Below are 23,951 nucleotides of genomic sequence, written 5' to 3'. Positions count from 1 at the left end.
TAACATGGATTTAGCATCAGCCTGTCTGAAACTGAGCTGTCGTCTCTCAGACCAGGACTCGTCTCTGGGCTCTGGTGCTCGGCAGGACTCTGCGGTGGGGTCAGGTCTCCCTCAGACTCTGCAGCAGGAGTTCTCTCTGGTCAACCTGCAGATCAGGAATGTCAACGTGGAGGTGAGACATGACTCTAGTCAAGCCGAAGGGACATTATAGAGTTTCAGCAGCCACATCACAGAACAAACAACAACACGACACTGAAGCTAGACTAAAGCTAAAACTACCCCGTAACATTCTGTAAAACGGTTGGTGCACATACTGTTTACCGCACTGGTAGGAACACCAATGTCACACTAAGTCAGTCTAATGCAGCAGTCCTGCAGTAGATCCGTCTTCCTGAAGGTGTTCAGACGGTTTCAGAGAGCTGCCGGATCGGTGTGATCACCGTGGAGGCTGGAGTGCAACAGATTTGAAAAATGGAACAACCTTTACATTGATTCTGCTGCTGTGATCTGCTGTAATCAGACGGATCTCAGGGTCTTCATTCTTCTGGATTTTTGTGTCTGTAGTATAAATGACATCTCACAGCCATGTCACGACTTTTATTACTAATTCAGTATTTAATGAAAACTGTTTTCACATATGTGCTCTGTGATGAAAATATACATGGAACTGCACCAGATAAAAGAAGTGGAAACTGAATAACAGGCTGATATTAGGACAAAAGTTACTATGTGTTGAAGGAGGTTGCGCTCAGAGACTGTCTCTTTGTTCTGTGCAGATGGACGCCGTGAACCGCAGCTGTGTGGTGTCTGCCCACTTTGGCAGCCGCCAGGTTCACCTGGTGGTCAAATTTCCTGCCCATTACCCCAACAACGCCGCCCCCACCTTCCAGTTTGTTTCCCCGACCACCATCCCCTCCGCCATGAAGACCAAGATACAGAAGGTACCGATGCTCCTGAGCACACCGCAACACATTATAAACCTCACTGAGTGATTGCTCACAGGTATGTGGGTCAGCGTTTTGATCAGTACTGGGACAAAACTCTATATGATCCTCAAAATACAACACACCTGTACAGAATTATGGCATTTACACAGTCTGATCATGTTTGTTAAATATGATAATTAGCTGCTGATTTTAAATGGTTAAAACATTTGACTTCACATCCAGTTTTTACATACATTATCAATGGTCATCAGTTATATCTGTCTGCTGGGTGTCCACATGTTCAGTCATTCAGTTTTCACTGGATTTTTTAAAACTCAAATCACACAGTTCTGAGTCTGTGTGATGTGGATATAACTGCTGCTTTTTGTTATACACTGTTGGATTCTCAGTTTTCCACAATATATGGTGCATCCCGTCAGTGTCTGAGTGTTGGGGGGCTCCTCCCAGAATCCAGGAACTTATTTTGTTGTTGGTTCTGTAAAAGCAGAGGCTGAAACCAGCGAAGATGAGCAGATGTAACATGCCCTGTATTTTTTTCCTGTCTGTTCAGATCCTGACTGACACGTCTCTTCAGAAGGTGAAGAGGAACCAGAACTGTCTGGAGCCGTGTGTCCGACAACTGGTGTCCTGCCTAGAGTCGGATATGGTGAGGACATATGCACACTCACGTTTGTTGTTTCAGCTTTGTGAGGACCCTCGCTAATATAACACTGAAATGTCCTCACAGTGTAGAAGTGTCCTCACTGTGATGGTTTAAACCTGAAATTGTTCCTCACAAAGATTAAAATGCATGATCAGAACAAAGAACTCATACAGATATACAAACCTTCATGTAGACTACAACTCTTAAGGTGGGTCTGTCAGTCAGTGGGCCCAGACCCCCGCTCTTTCACACACTCTTCTTCTCCACATTTATTTTTATGTGTCATTACTGGCAGGAATCAAAGTGCTTTCATGCCAACTGATTACTGCCCATGGGTAGGGTAGTGTTTCGAGCCAAAGGCTGATTCCTTAGGGACAAGGTACAAATAATTCAGACTGATGGCCACAACTTTCAGTTGTTCAAAGAGAAATAAAATGTGAGAGAATACTAAGAAATAAAAAGAGAAATAAAAATGTGAGCAGGGAACCGGCGTCCCTTCACACATGTAAATGAAACCCACGCTTTCTCAGTTTACACAGAGTGCACATTAGCGTTCTGATCCCACCACTCTGGCTTCACAACATCTGTGTCTGTGTGCCCTTTCTCAGACCCAGGAGGACGGTCCGGCCTCAGGACCCTTCGTCCTGTCTAACCCCGTCACTCCGGCCCTGCAGGCCTTCCCTCGAGGAACCAACACATACGGCTCCTATCAGGTAGCACAACAACAACATATTTTAATTTGTATGAAATTCAGTCTTTAATTGTATCAGTCATTACACACCTCATTGTTTGTGAATTTGTGAAGTGGCTCCTGCAACAAGCTAATTTCCTTTGGGATTGATATCCATCCATCCATCTATCGATTGAAAAATGACCTTGGCTGTCCAGATCAGTATTTTTGAACAGTATATAAAAAGAGTGTAGTTTATATATGTGTGTAATTTGAGTTACAGATGAGCGTTGAGTGTTGTTAGAGTGGGTTCCTAAGTTTGTCCCCCACCTGATCTGTTTTCTTCCAGGATGCCAACATCCCGTTCCCTCGGACCTCAGGTGCTCGTTTCTGTGGCACCGGCTGCCTTGTCTACTTCACCCGACCAATCACCATGCACCGCTCAGTACCGCCCACTGAGCCCACTCCTCGGTAAAAAAAAAAAAAAACACCTCAGAGGTTTGTTAGAGAGATGAGGTGAAACATCCAGGAGTAAGAAAACGGAAACTTTAATCTCCTTGCTGATAGAAACTGGTGTGTAGCTAGATACATACATGCATGTTGGCCACATTACTGAGACAAGTTTTCCTCTCTTGATGGCGCTTGGCCAACAGCCGGTCCCTGCTTCCAGTCTTTGTGCTAAGCTAAGCTAAAGATAACTATGCACTGGACGCTGGACACTTAGCTGTGATGGTTACAGTTAGGGTAAGGAGCTAGGGGATGCATGATCTCAGTGAGGGTCCTCACAAAGATAGAAAGACTAAAAGCAGGTCCTCATAATGTAAATCATTACATTTTAGAGTGAAGACTTTGTTTAAGGTTATGATACATCTCCAGGAAATGACTGTAAGTCACTGTGATGTCCTCTGAAGTGATGGAAGCACGATTGTGTTTGTGTTCAGGTCTCTGTCAGCACTGTCGGCCTATCACAGCGGTGTGCTGACTCCGATGAAGATGCGTTCAGAGTCTCAGAGCACTCTGCGTCTGTATAGTGGCAGCCCAACTCGCTCCGACAAAGACACCGTCTCCATCTCCTCCTTTTATTATAAAGAACGGGTGAGACACACACACAGCCTTAAATCACACTCTGTGGTCAGCTTCTCATCCAGCTGACTAAATAACAGAATATGTTGCTGGTGTGCACAGACTGACCTTTTGTCCCATTAAACCTTTGTTTCTCTCCAAAGTGTAAGGAGGTTCGGATAATACCAAACTAGTGAGGGTGCACAAAGCCAGTCCTGTTTAAGTGAAGCTGTGAGAGCTCAGAACAAGTGGAGACCAGTACAGCTGTGACGAATGGTTTTAGCTGATCATAAGCCTGACATCTGTACAGTCACAGCTATCAGATGAGCACCTGATCGACCTCACCTGAACATCGGACATATCCGATTCCAGACAGAGAATCGGTCAGATTTGACAGGCTAAATCTTTAGTCAGAGCTCAGCTGTGTCGTCCTGGTGTTTTCTCTTTTTTAAACAGGACAACAGAGTACAAAAAGGAAATGTGTAAACTTTACAACAACTGTGTCAAATTGGCAGAACGAATCCAGGAACAGCCATAGTCCCCCATAGTGCCCTGAAGGGCCCCCCCAACCTGTGAGCCTCCTTCCGTGTGCAGTGTAAGGAGTACTTCACTGTACCGGTCCCATCAGAGTGGAGTGTCCGGGAACAGAACCACACACAGAGACACATGGGAGAAGAAGACTGGCATTTCAATATTTTATGTCTGAGGTACAAGATGGGCGTCTCTGCCAAATGTTCCATCAGCCGTCTGGCACATGCAAATAAGAGAATCTTCACCTCCTTTACGTTTGTCGCAGCCAGGACTCATGTCTGGGTCGGTGTGGCTGTGAGGTTTACCTGGTCGTCATCTCACAGTGTGACATTTACATCCTGCTCCCAGGCACTTCAGTCTGGTTGTTTTCTACCTGGTGTTTCCTGTGTCCCCTGTCTCTTCTTGATCTTCCTGACAGCCATTTGTTTTTACTTTGTTTTTCTCTGTGTTGTTTTTCTTCGACCAATCACCTGCCCCCATGCTGTTGTGGGCCACTCCTCCTTCTTGCTCTCCTCCAATCAGAAGCTCCCAGTCTCTGCCTCCCGACGCTGGTCTGTTCAAACCCTCCATGACTGGCCGGTACTGAGCCTCTGTACATCCATCCATTTATCTGTGTCCCTCCTCGCCCTCCTCTGGGGTTTTAACATTAACGCCGTTTGCATTGTCACTGATTGGCTGACGTCTTCTCGACTAACTACAGTCAGAGCACATTCCTTAACTTCATTTGTGACTCTAATCACTAACCATGCCCAACTCATCCTCGGCTTTCCGTCGGTGTTTCGACCGCTTATTGTTCACTAACATGTAACAGCTCCAGGGAAGCTTCTGTGAATTTACTCTGTTTTCACTAATTTTTTAAGCTACTGTTGAGGTAATTTGGCTGCTCCGGCTACATAGTGTTGTTAGAAACCCAAACACTAACCATGTGTTCGCAATGCGAGGAGTGCTCAGAGACAAGTCGACTGTTCCACTGGTGAGTCACAGTCAGTCATTCATCTACACTTCAGGTGTATAAGTCAAATGTGCAGGCAGCCGGCCAAATGACATGAACCTCTTTGTTCCTTGTGAAGTTTGTCTATGCTAGCAGGTCAGGAATCCCAGTTTGACTGTGTGAACTTAAAGCTTCAGTGGAGGGAAAATTAAACTGCTATTAAACTCAGTTTTTCCCCTGTATACTTTTGATAGTAAAAACTCTTTGTGCCTTGAACAGATTGAGTGTGCTTGTGGCTTTCAGTTGAAGACAGTTTGTCCTTTCAGCTCTGCTCTGACGCTGCTGAAAGGTCAGGAAGGTCACTGCTGCCAAAGTAAAGCCTCACGCGTTAAAGGCCAAGTTTTAACAAAATTTACAGAAAATATTCCTGGTCCCTAAAGGATGAACCGTAATGAACTCTGGGACCCTCTGGCTCTTTGTTTTGGTCTGGGAAGTGGACAGTTTATCCCAAAAGTTCAGAGTGGTACCATTAGGTCACAGATGTATGTAAGATTTATGAAGACTACTGTACTATAGTTTCCCTTGAAACTGATGTTCCTGCAGAGTAGTAGCCTGCTCGAGGAAACAACCTGGCCTCATCACTTTCAGTCAGCGTCTTGCAGTGTGAACAGTCTGTAATTCATCATCCAGACAACTTTTAATGGGGTGATGCTTTATCTCCTCTGGACCCGTCCTCTCCCTCCTCCCCCTGTCCGTTTGTCTGTCCTTCAGAAATCCCGCCGGTTTAAGACGAAGCGAGAGGGGACGGACTACGTGAACCGTCCGATCAAACTGGCCGGGAAAGTGATCATCCAGGAAATCTCCTGTCTGCTGCCTGTCCACAAAGCTCTGGGAGAGAACTACATGTGAGAGACCAGTCTGGAAACAAATCCACAGATAATTCACTGCTTTATCTTTTTTCAAGCTAAATTAGAAAACCAATTGCCCAGTCAACTTTGTGTGTGAACGGGCCTACCGGGCACGGGCACGGGGCCCGAGGGCTAAGGGGGCCCTGGGAGCTCGCCTGCAGATTATCCCAGAAAGGGAAATGTCACACAAAACATCTGCAAACTGACACAAAATGACTACAGCGAGACTCAAAAGGACCAAAAAGAGATTTAAAGTAACTACAAAGTAATGCCCAGTGTCCTTAAAGAGACTCAAAACAAATGCAGGGAAACTTAATGACCACAAAGATGCAGAAACACCTTTAAAGAGAAACTCTTGGTCTAGGAGGGTGGGGGGCCTTTGACTTGTCTGTGCCCAGCTGCCCGTTGTGTCATAATCTGTCCACATGAATACATCACCTCAGACTGAGAGGAATTATAACACATTCTGACATTTTATGGACCAAAGATTAATTTGATTAATCAGGAAAAGTCAAGAATAAAAAATGTTAAATGCAGCTCTGGCTAATTTTCCTTAGACTGAAAATCTAAAATCTTTATCAAGACAATTAACTAAATGCTCACCAGGTGAAAACTTGCTAAAAGATTTCAAACAGAAATAAGTCTTTTCAGGAATTTCCCACCCAATTAAATGTTCAACTCGCACAATTGCTGAAAAAAAAGAAATCACTGTTCTCTCTAGATGTCCTCTCTAGATAAATGTCCCTCAGGAGCGTTCAGCTGCTAAATGGCACAGGAGCAGTTATTTGCAGTCATGTATTTACTCTCAGTGTGAACAGATAGTAACTGCTTCTTCTGTTCAGTCTGAACATGAACGACATCCAGGAAACGTGTCAGAAGAACGCAGCTGCAGCGCTCGCAGTCGGACGCAGAGACGTAGCTAAGGTAACGGTTTTCTCTCTAGAAAAATGTATAGTCGCCTTCCTCTTTTCCTCCTATTACAACCCCTCTGTTTGTGCAGGTGTGGGCTCTGGCGTCTGCAGCCACCAGGCAGGACCTGAGTCCAGATTCAGACCCAGACACAGAGACTCCCTGGGCCAGACACCCGTTTGGACGCCTCCTGCTGGAGACTCTGTGAGTTTGTTTCCTCAGTCACAGTTTAATGAGAGTGAGTTGCCAGTAAACCTCCAGTGCTCCTAAGGCCTGTGATGTGAATGTAGCCTGAGAGCAGATGTGTGATTCAAAGCAGCGGTACCATAATAGGATTCTATTTTATAGTACGCACAAGATCCACCTACGCACCATGAGAAAAACTGTTTCTAAACTCATTCTGACGGGATCTTTTAATGTTAAAACAACATTTTCTTGTAATTTTGACATGCTGTATTTTTGTCGTTGCACGTGTCCAGCGACCTTATGGGCACTGACAGCAGGTAAAGTCAGTGTGTGTGCTGCTGAGTGACAGCAGCATGTTAGGGAGAAGGCTGTACGATCCGCTCTCTCGGTGTGTGATATCGTATTAGATACAGATCCTCAGCCTGTAAATTTGACTCTGTATTTCTGTATAGGCTATAGCCTGTACTATATGTTGATCATGCAGTGATACAAAGTCTGTGTCAATGTTAAAACTGGAGCCTCATTTATCAAATGTTCACTCCGGAAATGTCCGTATGAACAGGAGCATTTGTATTTATCAAAGTAACACTTGTACAACTTTGCACACTGAACAATGATCAGTCTCACCTGTTCAATCTGCTCGTGCACGTATGGGCTCATTTACACACAGAAACATGTCCACAGTCCTGCAAGTCTTCATGTGCAGAGTTACTGTTTGGACAAACAAGAAAAGCAACACTGAAAAACAACAGTGAGGTTCAGATACTGCAGCTTTAAAACAGACCTGGATCTTGGGAGCATTTCCCATCATGCACTGCACCCATGGACACAGGCTCTTTTCTCCTGCCTTCGTACTGGTGTTACTGAGACAATCTACAACATCCACAGCCCGCTGGTGTCGTTCACACAGTCAATACGAGTGATGTGCTGTGTTCGAATCCTTGTCCAGACAGTGTGGGGACAGGTGACTGACTTCACCTGATGGTCAGGTAAAAGATCTGCAGAACGCTGAAAAGATATGTGGAACAAACCCCTTCAGTGCAGCTGACAGAGTAGGAATTAGTTAGAATTAGCTGTTTAATTGTTTAAGTTTTGCACAGTTTAATCAGAACAGAGAAGTTAAAATGACAGAAACACTTCACTGTTAATGAGACCAAATGTTACGGACCTCCACTTCAGCTGCCTGGTGCTCTACTAGAGAAACATGAATGCTTCACTTACTCTGAAAGGAATGCCTAGCTTGTTTTCCAAATAAAAACAGAATTGCAGGAATAGATTTGTCCACAATTAACTGTGCCCGGCTGAGGATTTGTGGGCACACCTGGGCAGGAGAAGTTCTGTGTGTATATTTTCAAGCACAAGAAGAAGTGACAGATCAGATTCTGTGCACAGAAATGTTGATGAGTGAGGCTCCAGGTCTTTATACATTTACTGAGGAGCTGTGATAGCTAAATGTTCAGAGTCCAGACTAAACTGTTTCTGGGTCAAACCCTTCAGCCTGGATCACTACAGCCAGATGAGTGATGTTCAGACTCTGGCCATGCTGTGCAGTGTGTTCAGGGCTCAGGCTCCGCCTCCAGACTCCTGCTCCCTGTATGGACACCACCCATCGCGCTCCGCCATGTTCCCCCCACACCACTCACGATACGTAAGTCTTCTGCTGTGTAACCTATTGAAAAGGTCTCTTCCTAGTTCTGGTTCTAGTACAGAGACAGCGCCGGGACATGATCAGCCTAGCTTAGCACAAAGGGGGGGAAGCAGGGGAAAATGGTTAGTCTAACTCGGTCTAAAGAGAAAGAATCCACTTTGCAAAAACAGCTTGGACTCGGATCACTGAGATGTGGCTTGAACCAGTTACATGCAGTGGCATCAAAACCCACAGGATGCAGCTGGTTTAACAAAATGTTGTGATCATCAGTACCACGCTGCCTAGTGTTAAGTTAAAGGCAGCTGAACACAGCAGCAGGAAGTGATGTCCTGTGTCTGTTGTTGTCTCAGCCCAGCTACACCTCCAGCTCCCTCACCTCAGGCTCCTGCTCCAGCACCTCAGACTCCATCACTACAACCACCTGGAACACAGGTGAGTCTCCAGGGCTCCACACGTAGGCCAGCACATTTACTACCTGGTACCAGCAGATTTCTCCATTTATCATTATTGATGTTTATAGGCCGAGACACTGAGCACACCAACCCCTGGGGTGAACCTTCTCCTGATGACTATCGCTATGGAAACCAGGGTCACACTGATCCACGGGAAAGAGAGCGGGAGCAACACGACATGAACAAGAGGTGACATGGCGCCACCTCCTGGTCAGAGAGAGGCTGGTGGGAGAACTGGTGTAACTGGGTCACTAACAGAGCTCTGATGTCATTTCCTTTTCCTCCCCAGACTGCTGGACCCTGCCAACACGCTGCAGTTTGATGACTTTAAGAAGTGCTACGGTGAAATCTTGTACCGCTGGGGCCTGAGGGAGAAAAAAGCTGATGTGCTCAAGTTTGCCTCCTGTCCTCCTGAACCGCACAAAGGCATCGGTACGTTTTTCCACTGCTCACCCCAAAGCACTGAACCTCTGCTGTGTTTAAGGTTCGGATGCTGTGATCATGGTTTTTGTTCCTCAGCACTGTTACCACTCCCTGCATGTTTAGGCATGAGAGCTCATATTCACCAGCAATAGGAGGAAAAAAGGCATCAGACAAGAAAAAGTGCTTTCTGCTAACAAATGCAATGTGCCACATTTAATAAATGTTACTCTGCAGCTGTCAGTGTAACCTACTGTCTTTTATATAGGGGGAAACAAAAGAATGATTCTAGACACAGTGGAAGTGATACTGTAGAATACAAGGTGCAGGGTTTCTGCAGGTTCCCCGGGTTTTATGACCCTTTGTGAGAAAAGTGAGTTCAGTGGCTCTTAAGACTTTTCATGACCTGCAGATATGCTGAAACTCTGAATTATTATCAACATTTTGATTAACTCTCATAATTTTGACTTGTTGCTTAATTATTTCAACTTGTAAGATGCAGTCAAAGTACAGGGGCGGCTGTGGCTCAGGAGGTAGAGCGGGTCGTTTCCTAACCGGAGGATTAGCGGTTCGATTCCCGGCTTGTCCAGTCAACATGTCGAGGTGTCCTTGAGCAAGACACTGAACCCCCAGTTGCTCCCGGTGTTGTCACCGGTGTGTGAATGCGTGAGTGCTTGGGAGTGCGAATGGGTGAATGGCCGAATAATGTGAAAGCGCTTTGAGTGTGCTGTAAAAGCATAGAAAGGCGCTATACAAGTATAAGACCATTTACAGTAGCTGCTTATGAATGTGGTAAAACATTAGCACTTTTAGCGTTAACTCTGTGAAGTAGAACAGCGGTCTAAGCTACTGCCGTAGGGGAACCTCTGCTGACACATGGAAAGCTCTTGGAGTGAGCTGCCATTATGTTACAATAGTAAGTCAAATAAGTCTGACTTGTGTAAGTTAAAATGAACACCTCGAGCTCCTAAACTGCCACACATGCACAGATGTAACTGATATGTGAGCCACGTGCACACAATAATAACAACCAGGTGGTGTGTGTGACAGTCAAATGGCCCAGTTTTCTCTCAAACCGCTGGGTTACGATCTGTTCCTTCCAGTTTGGCTTGATCAGAAGCTTCTGCATAAACGTCGAGCACATGTGAAACGTGCTACTGTTGCTGACCCTAACCTCTGCTGCCTGCCTTCTCTCTGCAGAGTTCGGTGTATACTGCTGTCACTGTCGCAGTCAGGCTCGTGGGACCCAGTGTGCTGTCTGTAAACGTCTGACTTTCCAGTGCGCCATCTGTCACGTGGCCGTACGAGGCTCCTCCAACTTCTGCCTGAACTGTGGTCACGGGGGCCACACCAGTCACATGATGGATTGGTTTCGCCGGCAGGACGAGTGTCCGGCCCCAGCCACTGTCTCCTGCAGAGCACCTTCTGATGCGGTACAGATGCTCCGCAAACAAAACCCGATGCATCTCCTGACAGAACAGGGGTCTGATGTGTGACTGATCTGAGCTTCCATCGTGTGATCGCAGACATCTTTTAAAAAGCCCCAATGCAGACAGTGACGTCAGCCGATCCACATTGAGATCTCACATCAGGTACTTGAGAAACTGGCATCAGATTTCCTGGGGACATTGAAGGTCTCCATGGGACAGCTGCCTCCTGACCGCCTCTCCTCTAGTGGTGCCCTCAGGACAAACATGAATGTCATAGAGCCTGGCACTGGCGCACACAGCTTTTGTCTTTCAGGCAGCTGACCTGTTTAGCTGTCAGTCATCCTAAAGAGTCGACATCATGAGGTTCAGGTGACCGTCACTGCCCTGACACTGATGTTTGGTTACAGCACACACTATGAAACTGGGGCTTTATGTTCCTCATGCAGTGACATCATGGGTACTGGATATAACCTCATATTGCCAATGACTTGTTGCAGGGCACAAACATTATCACAGGACTGTTCTTAAAAACACTTGAACTAAATGAATAACTTGCTGAATACACTGTCAAGAAAAGGGAGACTGTGTGCATAGATTAACTTGTACTGTACTGTAAATAACAGTAAAATAAGTTTGAGTTCAGTAAAATACAGTTTAAGACCTAAAGAGAAAAAACACTTCAAAATTTCACTAAAACTGCAAAGATTACAGAAAATAACAAAGACTGTGTCTTATCATCTTTCCTCTCCATCCCTCGGATTTATCTGGTGACCCTCTCAGCTAACCTGTAGCTGTATATAAAGTAGTCAAAACCATCTCCAACAGGAACATGCTGCTGAAGCTGTGATCACTGAGCAGTTATATGGTCCCATATCCCTGTCTCCTGCTGTTCTTTGTGCAGTCACCACAGACAAAAACCCATGACAGCATGTTATGCAGTTGTGTCTGTGCAGTAATGCTACTTTCTAAAACCTATTACCTCCCCCACAGAGCTCAGACTTGGCACAAAGTTCACACCTTTGCACATCAACTCTGAAACTGTCATGTGCTGCTAGTTTCTATGTGCATTCTAAAATTCCTTTACTGGGTTGTGCAGCACTTCATGGCCTGGCACCAGCCTGCTAATCTGATATGCTGGTCCAGCATGGCTGCCTCAGCTCCTCTGACACTTTGAATCTTTTTGTTGCTCCAAAGTGCAGAACAGAAACTGCTGCTGAAGCAGCTTTTCATGCTCAGTCCCGTCTCCTCCATTCCTCCTGACTTTGTTTTTCCATTTCTACTTCCCCTTTCCTTCCACACAACAAACAACTGAAATGAGTCAGTAAGAAGCCAAACTTCAAGACTCGGTGACACATTTTATTATTTAAAACCAGAACACAGCGCAAAGTGTAAAATGAGTTCAGGTAAAGGTGTTATTTTCCTCACAGAGGACAAACTCGCTGCTACCATCTCTGGTGTGACCGGACACTCTTCAGTCTGCAGGGAGAGGACACAGACATGGGTGAGAAAAGACCAGTGCGCCCCACTTTATTTGATGATGTTACACTCCAACAGAACATGACTTGACCTCTGACCTTTTCAGCAGCTCCTCTGTTGACACCTGTCCATCTTCTGCGTCGCTGTCCTCTGAGCTGCTGTCTGGCACCTCCTTCCTACTCTTCTGCTGCTTCCCTTTGTGTTTCTTTTGTTTCTTCTTCTACAGAAAAATCACAAAATGAAGTCAGAGAAGAAGAACTGAACCCACGGTCAGAACAATGAACCATTTATTAAACAAGAACAACTTTTAGATCTTATTTTTCTACCTTCTTGTGTTTGTGCTGCTTCTTGTTCTTGTGTTTCTTGTCTTTGCTGCTCTTGCTGGGTTTCTGCTCGTCCCTGGGGGAAAAGAGGGAGGTGGCGCCTCCTCTGACTGAACAAAAGAAAAGCAGGAGGAGTTTAGCCGCCCTCTGCTAGCTATGCTATTAAAGAAATGGCTATAAAACATGTAGTGACACCACAGCCTCAGAGAACATCGTGGCCTGGTGATGTTCTGTATTTTCCTTGTCATCAAATGTGCAGGTCCAAGCCAACATTTAATGTCAGACTTTGTGACTGTAGCAAAGTCTCATATATTAGCAGAGACAAATAAGAGACATTGATCTAACAAAAACGTGACTCCCTGCCGTGTTTTAACGCTCAGTCCAGTGCCATCTGCTACTTATCAGACATATTCTCGATTAGAAGCAGCTGTAAACAGCAGCTGTGCTGAATGAGAGGTGTTTTGTTTACAGCTTATACTTATGCGTTCTAGCTCTTCTTTCCTTTCTGAATGGTGAATACAGAAACCGCCACCTGCTGGTAGGGGGAGTTATTTCTGTCACACAGCGGCAGAACGCATGTGCTAGTCGGCTGCTGGCCGTCAAACAATGTGTTCAAGTGTCACAGTTTCAACCTGGCTGACCCGGACAAAGCCGACACGAAAGAACCGGCAGCGACGGAGGCCGACTGCTACTTCGCCTCATGTCAGCTTGGTGTGTGAAGTGAATTGAACCTGCAGTGTGGCGGCTGGACTCACTGAGAGCAGCTGCAGGAGGAGGCAGCTTTGGACCAAACTCCTCCGGGTCCTGTGTCGAAGTAGGAGACAAAACCTCTGCTTTAAATAAACAGAAGAAAGATGTGAAGAGTTAGAATCAATCATGTCTACATTACCATCACATTGTATTACATTTGGCAGCTGTTTTGTCCAAATGTAATGTATTCAGCAGATCAAATGAAAAGTTAAGTGCAAATAATTATGCATGATTATCTTAGTTTTTCTCCTGCCCTTAAACTGTATTTCCGCTAGAGGAACAAAAAGGTGTTGGTTGTTGTTACCCGTCTGCCGGCTGGATGTGGTGGTAGAGGAGGTTATGGTTGAGGTGGCAGTGACGTTGAAGAGGTTCACTGGCTGCAAGTTGACTGTCCCCTCCTCTTCTTCCTTTGAGTCCTTTTTGTCCTCCTCATCCTCGCCCTCTCCCTCTGATGAAGAGGACTTCTCATCAGAAGAGCTGGCAAAGATGGCTTTAAACAGATCCATGGGAGGCCTGCTCTCCTCCTCTTCCCCCTCTTCTTCATCTCCTTCTTTCTTTTGGTCTGAGCTCTGCTGCTTCCCTGCCTTTATGTAGAGAACACAGGTGGGATTGTAGATTAGTTGTGTCGTGACAAGAATCTCAGGATGTACTGGCCAGGTTCTCATGTAATGTCCAGAGCACGTTCCATCCCTGCAGAGGACGAACGAACCTTTTGGACTTTAAACAACTCAGTGGATTTAGCCTGAATACGCTACCTCAGTTCTGTTGTCTGGAGTTTGAGGGTTGGTGCTGGTGGAGACAGGTGAGGCAGGCAGAACAGGTCCAGAGGTTGGACCCAGTTTGGTCTCAGATGTCTGGCTTCGTGCAGCACTGAGCAGCTCACTCGGCGGGCCATTCCTCCTCTTCTCCTCCTGCTTCTGGTCTGAAACGTCCCACCTAGACTTTTTCCTGGGCTCTGGAGGAGCTGAGGAGAGGAAGAGGAGGAAGTGAAGTAAGGTTACCCAGAGAAATCTTTTTAAGTTAGACTGTAAGGAATAGTGATACTTGAATGTTAAAGAAAGAGGGCAAATTTAAAATGGGTCATGGGAGTACAGTGAACTGATCCAGGACTTTGTGGACTGTCTGCAGAACCGCCTCCAGATCTATGTGGGGAAGACCAAAGAGCTGGTGGTGGAGTTTCACCTCAATAATAAACTGGACTGGTCAAACAACACCGAGGCACTTGACAAGAAAGGCCAGAGCAGGTTCTACCTGCTGAGGAGACTCAGGTAGTCTGGAGTGCAGGGGACACTCCTGAGGACCTTCTCTGACTCAGTGGTGGCAGCAGCCATTCTATGGAGTGGTCTGCTGAGGCAGCATCTCGACTGCAGACAGGAAAAGACTAGGCAAGCTGGTGTGGGCGTGCCACACCGTGCTGCTGGTTTAACTGGTAACTAACTGAGCTGTCTGTTAACCTGGAAGTGAATGGAGTTACCTGTTGGGTCTCTGCTCTCAGCCACAGTCAGGAAGTTGAAGACTGAAAACTTGTCCCTCTTTACCTTGGGCAGACCCACCACACTCGACCTGCAGAGCCAATCACAGTCATTTCCATTGCAGCTAAAAGTTGGTTAAATCTCCACAGCTGCTAAGTAGGATGATGATTGTTGAGTTTTTGATTCAGTGACATTTAACCACATCTTGTCTGATTTCAGTCTCAACTGTGTACCCGGGGTAGGGGTTGGGGACGTTGAACCTCTTGCAGAGCAGTTTGTCAGGATGCCACTCCAGTGTTTCTCTGGTCAGTTTTCCAAACATCTTCATCTTAATAGCAGCCTGCTTGTCATCCACGTCGCCCTAACAGAACAACCACAATGAATAACATATTTACCACCAGACAATTCACATATGATGTAAAGCAGTCTTTAGAGACCATCTGTAGTGCAGCTCCACAGTAAAATGCACATATTTTCAATGAGTAAACCAACAGATGTTTTTCACAACAGAAACTTGATGACCTGTAATGTAAGGGTTCTTACAAGTTCAGGTTAGGGGAAGCTCCAGGAGACACAAAGCTTAGTTTGTGGTGTGTTTGCCCCTTCTCAGGGCTGAACACCACCCTGACCGAAAACTCGAGATGCCTACTGCTGGATGGCAGTCTGGTTGTGTTGCTACAAGTCCAGACTGTTGGTCCTACCTCTACGTCCCGGTTGACCTCCACAGTGTCGTCGTCCTCCAGGTGTGTGGCTCTGGTGAAGCGGGAGGACAGTGAGGAGGAGGTGGGTCTGTACAGGATGGAGGCTCGGACAAACTCCTCCCTCTCTCTGCTGCGCTCCCACTCTGTCATCCCCGGGTCCAGACTCTGCTCGAGGGCATCTGAGGGGGTCATAGGGAGACAGAGAAGAGGTGTACGTTGAAGTCACCCTGCCTGGATCTCCATCCATTTTTGTCTGACAAGCTTATAATTCTGAGAGTCTATAAATGTCCAAATTCACTGGCAACTGACAAAGTTCATCTTTATAACAAAACATTTAATTTGTTTCTGACTTTGTCTCCACATCTTTATAGCAAACACGTTTATTTGTCTAGCCAAGTTGAGAAGGAGAGAGAAAGGAAAAATGTGGTGGAGGTCATTTTAATGCTCAAACAACAAACAAACAATAAAACTGCATCAGAGCCAATGTGGTCGACGGCAGGACAGAGACAGCCGATGACTCTGCCGGGCGTCATCTTGACTGAATTCACCACATAGCTGTTCTCATTTAGATATCTTCTTTTTCTAACTGAATGAATATGAAATAAAAAAAAAACATACTGGCTGTTAAGCATCAACCTGATGACATTTACTTTTGACACGACTGATCACCAAGACAGAGCTGATGAAATGCTGTCTTTTAACTCGCAGTGGTCCTGAGTCTCAGTGGGCAGCTTCAGTCTCAGTTCTCCATGCACACAGAGCTGCAGTTTTAAGACTTACACACTCTGGAGAGACTTTTAGTGATGTTGTGAGGTGAGGAAAACATCAGCTTAGTGTAAACGGATGGTTAAAATGGAGAGTGAGAAGAAAAGTTTTAATACAACCAGTTTAGTGGGGATGCTCTCCAATAAACCCTCTAACAAAGTTACAAGACAGTGCTGCATATTACAGTCATTAAACAGAGGTGCAGACACATGTTCCACAGGCCTGTAGGAGGTGAAAAACGCCAGCCAAACAGCCTGACATTTATGTGACTGCAGTGCATGGTGAGACATAGGACGGATCCTCCCACCTGTGTGTCCCTGTTTGAGGCGGCTCAGGTAGAGCTCGTAGCGCGCCTGTTTGCTCGGGTTCTTCTCGAACGGTTTGAAGGTCTGTGAGGAGGTCTGGATGCCTCTCCACGCCACCAGAGCCTCCTGCTGCTGCTGCTGAAGGCCGGAGCAGGCCGCAGGGCACGGAAGCAACGCTTCTGCCGACAGCTTGGCTGACTGCAAAGCTTCATGGGAGTCTGCAGTGTTGGTTTTGGTAGATTTGGAGAGGCTGAGCAGCCGCTGTCTGTCCTCAGGCCTTAGGAGCTCCATGACTGAACTGGGACCTGATCAGGGTGAAAACAGGAGGGAGAAAAGTGAATTTATCAGTTTAGGCCTCGACCTGCCTGATAAATCAGGGGGTCGGAGTGCTTTCCCTCCCTTGCGGGGCATCCTCTCCCAGCAGCGCCCTCCTCTGGCCGGAGTCCAGCTGGTGACGTCCCCCATGCTGGGGCTCCTCTGTGACCATGTGGCCCCTGGAGACCCTTAGGGCCTCAGCCAGGGCAGGACTGACACCAGAAAGACCCAGAACATCGACTGATGTGCGGAAACGATGGACCGGTCTGTAATCACTGGGCAAAGAGGGAGGAGGGAAGATCTACAGAGGCAGACACAAGTGTTAGTGGAGATTTCTGTGTGGACATCCACACATCAGAACTCATTTCAAAGCTGCTCACCATTTGCTCCTCGGCTGGTTTTTGAGCCAGAGTAAATCCCTCCAGGATTTTGCCGAGATATGATGCATCTTTGCTTTTGACTGGGAAGAAGAAAAAACATCAGTTTACCTTATTTTTCCAGCTTTCACTGAAAAACCAGTGCACAAGGATAAAGAGAGTTGCTCTAAAAACATCATCTGACTAAAAGCTTCATTATTTAAATGCTGTATATTGATGACATCCACAAACTTTCCAGGACTCCCCAGGCATTTTCCAGGCAGTGCTACCTCTTTTCTGGATGTACTGCTGTGGAGCTGTCCAGCCATACAGTCCGTCTCCAGGCTCCTCTCCTCCCAGCACCATGTCGTATCTGGACATGGAGTCTCTGTGGTACACATCTTCATCATCATCCTCCAGAGCCCCCACCCCGAATGCCTGTGGGTCAAATGTCACCAGTGGCACACAATATGAGGACATGTAGCTACTTATATTAAGAACCACCCAGATGTTAGCAATCCCACCTGTCCGGCCACTCCTCCTCTCCGCGCTCCTCCCTGTGTGTCTCCAAAAAGTCGACCTCTTGTCTCTGACTGAGGTCTGAACAGGTCTATGTGTTCAGGTTGGCCTCGCCCCAGCAGCGCGAGGCCCGGGTCCAGACCGCGGTACCCCAGACCCTGAACCCCTAGCCTGGGGCTGAAGTCCACCGGAGTCACATCCTTGGGGGCAAAAGTCACGTTCTCTGGAGCAAACTCCTCCTCCTCGTCCTATTGGGCAGAGAGGAGTGTTGAAACTCAGAATGTAATAAAAATGTAATACAAGCCGGTAATGTAATCTTTAATAATGTAATAACAATGGTGTGTGCAAACATGACACGTTTGTAACGTAATAAACTGCTTTACATGAGTGGTATCTATAGTTATTTGTGTGGAATATGAAATTATTGCAACCTTGAACAGTCTTATATGCAATATCTAAGGCACAATGTCTTTCAGTACAAAACACAAAAACATAGTGGAAATGTTCTGAAATGAAATGGTTTCACAATCTGTTTAATCCCTTTATGAAGCAGAACCACAATTGTCTATTTCCAGTTCCTCAACGTGAACATTTCCTTCGATTTCATATCACAGTAAAGTAAATAGCTTTGGGTTTCAGGGTGTTTGTCAGTGCACTTCACTTTGGGCTCTGGCACACTGGACATTGTTCACCGTTCAATAACATATGGACTCATCTCTTGTGAAAATAATTCTTGTTTGCAGTTTGAGATCAAAACCTGTATTATCTTTCAAGCCTCCGGTAACATGTTCACAGAAAAGGAAAAAGACTTCTGTGCAACAAACAAGAAAAACACAGCAGGAACCTTTATAAAGACTTTCTCAAGCCTGGTCCGAACCACAACAGGGTGGTTTTCAGTCCTCAATGTGTGTTTGGACCACAAGTTTTCAAACTGTGGCAGACAAAGAGTCAAAGACACTGTGAGGTGGAAGGGACAGGCACACGCAGGCGATATAAAACAACAGGAAGTTAGTGTGTCTGTGAGGCACCAGAACCTGCCGAAGAATCCTCCTGTTTTTGCAAGTGCCTGACTTTAAAAATTCCTGTTCTGGACAAACCCTAGGGCTGGTACGAGTTCTTTCACCCACCTCTGAGTCTTCTGAACCAGTAGGCGGCAGCACACAGCTGTAGACTTTAGCTCCACCATCTGTCAGGTTGGGAAAGACAGGGAGTTCTCAAAAATATGTTATGTTTATTACAAGTGATAAAAACAAAATCACAAGACTAGGTATACAAATGAAAACCGGTTCAGGCAAAGATAATCTCTATCAGTACACGTGGAAGCAAAACAAAAAAAGTTGGGTGAAAAACCAAGTTGCATGTTTATCTGTATAGCAGCCCTGCGTCATCAGTGAATTATACCAACACTCGGTTTTAGCTAAACATTAAAGCTGAAAGCAGCATTTTGCACTCATTAATTCACACCACCTGCTCAGCCAGAGGATTCATTCAGAAGGGCTGAATGTGAGTGTCTGGCCTTGTCCAGGTGTATTCTGGGACACAGTGAGGGATGGGACATGCAGGTAAACGATGGAGAAGTGAGTTAATGTGCAGGATGTCTAAAATGTTTCTGTGCACATTTTATTTACTGCACCATGGAAATGTACACAACACGCCTAAATCCAACCAGAGCTGCTGCTCTCGGTCGGACAACAAGCTACAAATGTTCTTCAGCAGAGGAGAGTGTGATGTTCAAAACACAGGTTTGGAGCGGAGTATGGCTTTTAGAGCAGCTGGAAACTGGATGTGAACTCAGACGTACCAGACCGCCGTCGGCAAGCTTTCCTCTTTACACGAGGCCCGACGCCCTGACCGTCCTTCCAGCCCATCTTTCTCAGCAGCTCCACCCCGATGGACAACCTGACAAATGAAAACACCACCCCTTAGAGGCGACTCTGGACACCACCAGCCACTCACATCAGGACTCCACTGAACTGTCCGACTTTCTAGCCACATCTCAGTCATTTATATTTCCCGAAACTATAAGATGGCCATTATGAACACCGATTTATTCCAGCACACAGTGTTGCAGCAAAGCTTCTTGGACTTCTATTATAAGACAAACTGTGAAAATCGGTGAGTTTTACAAGCCAACAGATGTTGATGTACATGCTTTGTGTCTTTTTTTTTTTTGAGGCAAACAGAAAGACCGCCCCAAAGCTTATCAAGGTTTCATCAGCCTATGACTAGAGTGAAGGTGTGTGAGTGCTGGCAGGTACCTGGCAGGTGCTATCAGCTCCTCCAGCAGAGTGTCTCCAGGGATCAGAGCAGTCTGAGCATTCACAGCTCTCGCCTTCTCTCTCAGCTCGTCTCTGCGGCCAGACGAAAACTCCTGACTGGTGGTGATTTCCCTGGGAGCGATGCCATGCTCACTGAAGTCCTGGCCCACAACAACAACCACCACCAATTTTTTTAAATTCTTTTGCTGCATTTAGTTTTGTTTTGCCCTCTGCCCCATCACACAGTTCCTCATCTTCTTCTTTTCTTACCTCTGCCAAGGGCAGGGGTGATGCTTATGCCAGCGGATATTAGTTACTTATTTAGTTTATTAGATTGTTAACAGCATAACTCAAAGAGTAATGATCAGATTTAGATGAAATGTGTTGGAGAAGTAGGGTACGGCCCACGGAACAATAGATTAGGATACAGATCAGCACCAAAATCTGCAAAATACAGGAATCTTTTTAAAGAATCTGGTTTGTAAAAAATCTCAATTCTTTTCCACCATTTACAACAGCACCTTGAACTGCAGTACAAAGAGCGTGTTAACTTTGTGCAGCTACTGCTGCCCTGGCCACGAGGCCTTTTCTACTGGAAAACTCCTCTGCCCTGAAAGAAAGCGCGCTGCGATCTTCATTTACGCACGGTGCGCTTGTGAAAAGAAGAGTGCAAAGATATGGCCCCTACGGCAGCAGTGGAACAAGGAGGCTTTTAAAAGCCTCTAAAAACTATTGGCCTAAGATACCAGTTGCCCCATTGTGACTATTTTGCAGTAGAAGCACTGCCAGAAATGTACACTGCGGTCAGACAGCCTCATGACCGACTTGTAAAGGGGCGACAGTGGTGCGGTGGGTGAGCAGCCGTCTCTCAACTGGAAGGTTGGAGGTTCGAATCTCAGTGCCTGCATTCCACGTGTCGAAGTGTCCTTGGGCAAGACACTGAACCCCCAAGTTGCCCGTGATGGTGGCACATATGCACGCAGCGGCCTGGGACCCTTGGCTCCAAACAAAATTTCGTTGTACGTGTCACAATGTTACAATAAAATAAAGCTTCTTCTAAAAGTGACTGATCTCACACTGACAACCAACGTGTGATAGGAAAGACATGAGAGCCATATGCGAGATGACAGTACTCTTCACTGAAGACACCATCTATCCATTATCCTCTTCTTATCCAGGGTCGGGCAGCAGGTTCAGTAAGGTGGTCCAGACGTCCATTGTTCCATTACTGCTATGCTGCCCCTATCTGCCTGTCAATCCCATGTTTCATTTTACTCTCACTCGTGAACAAGAACCTGAGATACCTAAACAACTTTACTTGCGGCAGCAACTCACTGCCAACCCCACTGAAGACTGTAAGATGAAAACTGCTCATCAGCTAATATTCCCAAGATCACATCAGAGAACTTATAGCTGAACCCTTGCAGGATGCATTTACAAACTGGAAGCTTGACAAAAAGGGACCGGTTCCTACAGCAGCCAACAACAGAAGCAACACAGTCACCACGGTGGAACTGAAGAGGTGGCCGAGGATCCGCTGACTCCACCTAGCCACTGGTGAGTGCAACGTGTGCTGTCCTGACTGGGGACAAACAGATACCAGGCCTGTAGGTTTTATTAAAACTATTTGTGACATCTCACATGTGCTTTTGACTTACAGCTGAACATTTAGCCCACTGCGTAAAGAATACCAAGATATATATCGTGTATTGCCAGTCAGCCTAAAAACACTGAGATATGACTTTTGGTCCAGATCACCCAGCCCTACGAAGAAATGACAAATTTCCCCAAATGTCTGAAATGTAAAACCCACGACTCCATGACAAGCACTAGAGTGTTTGGGGGTAACTGAATGAAAATCGTGCAGTACCTCTTCATCCATGAAGTCTTCCGGTCTGGCATGTTGTTTCTCAGCTTTCTGCTGCCGTGACGACATAAATGTTGACGGGGCCCAGCCTAAAACACAACACTACATAGTCACACAAACAGTGGCTTTAACAGCTGCAAGCAAACAGACATGCCATTAAACCGACACTGACACTTGAGCAAGAGAAAAGTGAAGATATTTCTTTTACACATCAGTTTACACATTTAGCTTTTATTTTTAAGTAACCGGTAGTGATCAAATGACCACACAATCCCATCAGTATGAAATTAATCACTGAAAAACTCCATAAACAATTCAGGTTTTCTCTTTTCTTCAGGAAAATCACCAGTGGTGGAAGAAGTACTCAGGTCCTTTATTTAAGTAAAAGTAGAAATAACTCAATGTAAAAATACTCTGTTACATGTAAAAGTCCATTCAAAGTTTTATTTAAAAGTGCAAAAGTGTTAGCATCAAGTTATCGCTAAAGTAGCACAAGTAAAAGTACTCATGCTACAGAATGACATGTCACCTTAACGTCTCTGATACTACTGGATCATAGTGACTGATGCATTACTGTGTTCATCACTTTAATGTTGCAGCTGCAAAAGGTGGAGCTGATGTTAACTACCTGTACTGAAAATGAACCGAGCCATGATTTTTGTGTACTGTGACACCCCTAATCTCCCACTGAGTCGTTTAGATAAGTAAATGATTGGCTAGACTGGTGTTGGCAGCAAAGATTTTGGTTTGGCAGGCTGCCACGGGGAAATGTTACCAGCCAAAACATCCATCCATCCATTTTCTAAACCGCATAGTCCCAAACGGGGTCACGGGGGGCTGGAGCCAATCACAGCCAGCTGCGGGCGAAAAGCGGGGTACACCCTGGACAGGTCGCCAGACCATCGCAGGACCAACACACAGACGAACAACCACTCACACACACAGGCACTCCTACGAGCAATTTAGAGACACCAATCAACCTATGCTGCAGGTCTTTGGACTGTGGGAGGAAGCCAGAGCACCCGGAGAGAACCCACGCAAGCACGGGGAGAACATGCAAACTCCGCACAGAAAGGCCCCAGGTTGGCAGAGGCTCAAACCCAGAACCTGCTTGCTGCGAGGCAACAGCGCTAACCACCGCGCCACCGTGCATGGTTTCTATTTATCTATATCTTCCTATATTACTGCTGATGCAAAGTAAAACTGTTTCTAGTTGGTGTGTTGCAGGTGAAGGAGAAGGATCTCTCTGCAGAAACACACTACAACCAAGCTGAGTGTTGTTCCCTTCAGGTCAGCAGGTGAACCAGGTGTTGTAATGCAGCTGCACTCACCTTCTTTAGAGCCGACAGTGTTGAAATAACCAGCAGAAAACCCTCCAGTGAACGCTCCATGGAACCTCTGGTATCGTCCCTTCTCATCTTTTACTGTTTGCTCATGGAGCGGGACGGGCTTCTTCAGTGGCTCATCTTCAGGTACAGAAAACATGTTAAAAAATATTTTGAGTAAAAACAAATATTAGCAGCAGAATGTACATGTACAAAACTTAAAGAACTTGGTGAGGTTTTATTACTGTAACTACAGTACTCATTAGCTGAAATTATGATTAACTATAAGTCAATCCAAAAAATTACAGTACTTTGATTACAGATTAGTCAGTTTTCATATAAAATGAAAAGGGGGAGGAGAGGAGAGGAGAAGAGAGGACAGGAGAGGCGCTCAGCACCATGGGACGACCCTCAGCCTACACCTATAACTAAAGTATGGTACACCAAACCATGCTTAATCTTCTTCTTCTTTCGGCTGTTCCCGTTAGGGGTCGCCACAGCGAATCATCTGTTTCCACCTAACTCTATCCTTGGCATCCTCTACTCTTACCCCAATTAACTTCATGTCCTCTTTTAGCACATCCATATATCTCCTCTTTGGCCTTCCTCTTGACCTCTTGCCTGGCAGCTCCATCTCCAACATCCTTCTACCAATATAACTGCTATCCCTCCTCTGCACATGTCCAAACCATCTCAATCTGGACTCTCTGACCTTGTCCCCAAAACAGCCGACCTGAGCTGTCCCTCTGATGTGCTCATTCCTAATCCTGTCCATCCTGGTC

General features: G+C 46.0%; 2 protein-coding genes across 3 annotated transcripts in view; one reads left to right on the top strand and one right to left on the bottom strand.

The window, feature by feature from the left end:
* wdr59 (WD repeat domain 59) overlaps positions 1-11,446 on the top strand; it is an 18,010-nt gene extending 6,564 nt beyond the window's left edge. Inside the window, 16 exon segments of the mRNA XM_020602614.1 lie at positions 51-172; positions 777-941; positions 1,498-1,593; positions 2,199-2,303; positions 2,610-2,731; positions 3,202-3,355; positions 4,376-4,432; positions 5,556-5,689; positions 6,535-6,616; positions 6,693-6,805; positions 8,285-8,435; positions 8,786-8,867; positions 8,956-9,076; positions 9,177-9,319; positions 10,508-10,702; positions 10,705-11,446. Coding sequence (XP_020458270.1) covers positions 51-172; positions 777-941; positions 1,498-1,593; positions 2,199-2,303; positions 2,610-2,731; positions 3,202-3,355; positions 4,376-4,432; positions 5,556-5,689; positions 6,535-6,616; positions 6,693-6,805; positions 8,285-8,435; positions 8,786-8,867; positions 8,956-9,076; positions 9,177-9,319; positions 10,508-10,702; positions 10,705-10,736 — 1,874 coding nt within the window. The 3' untranslated portion in view covers positions 10,737-11,446.
* Positions 11,447-12,058: 612 nt separating this feature from the next.
* gpatch1 (G patch domain containing 1) overlaps positions 12,059-23,951 on the bottom strand; it is a 13,949-nt gene continuing 2,056 nt past the window's right edge. The window contains exons 2-20 of one of the 2 annotated variants that reach the window (XM_020602615.1): positions 23,176-23,310; positions 21,848-21,933; positions 19,978-20,138; positions 19,521-19,618; positions 18,847-18,905; positions 17,725-17,967; positions 17,491-17,638; positions 17,225-17,304; positions 16,929-17,145; positions 16,532-16,834; positions 15,460-15,638; positions 14,992-15,119; positions 14,761-14,849; positions 14,042-14,250; positions 13,591-13,870; positions 13,292-13,369; positions 12,540-12,646; positions 12,312-12,433; positions 12,059-12,213 (exon numbers count right to left, since the gene is read on the bottom strand). In XM_020602615.1, coding sequence (XP_020458271.1) covers positions 12,180-12,213; positions 12,312-12,433; positions 12,540-12,646; positions 13,292-13,369; positions 13,591-13,870; positions 14,042-14,250; positions 14,761-14,849; positions 14,992-15,119; positions 15,460-15,638; positions 16,532-16,834; positions 16,929-17,145; positions 17,225-17,304; positions 17,491-17,638; positions 17,725-17,967; positions 18,847-18,905; positions 19,521-19,618; positions 19,978-20,138; positions 21,848-21,933; positions 23,176-23,310 — 2,756 coding nt within the window. In that variant the 3' untranslated portion in view covers positions 12,059-12,179. The remainder of the gene's footprint in view (positions 12,214-12,311; positions 12,434-12,539; positions 12,647-13,291; positions 13,370-13,590; positions 13,871-14,041; positions 14,251-14,760; positions 14,850-14,991; positions 15,120-15,459; positions 15,639-16,531; positions 16,835-16,928; positions 17,146-17,224; positions 17,305-17,490; positions 17,639-17,724; positions 17,968-18,846; positions 18,906-19,520; positions 19,619-19,977; positions 20,139-21,847; positions 21,934-23,175; positions 23,311-23,951) is intronic. The other variant, XM_020602616.1, reaches the window with a different exon arrangement.

The sequence above is a fragment of the Monopterus albus genome, unplaced genomic scaffold, assembly GCF_001952655.1.
Source record: "Monopterus albus unplaced genomic scaffold, M_albus_1.0 scaffold57.1, whole genome shotgun sequence".
NCBI lineage: Eukaryota > Metazoa > Chordata > Actinopteri > Synbranchiformes > Synbranchidae > Monopterus > Monopterus albus.
Note: the sequence above shows the minus strand (reverse complement) of the source record. Positions and strands in the feature narration are given on the sequence as shown.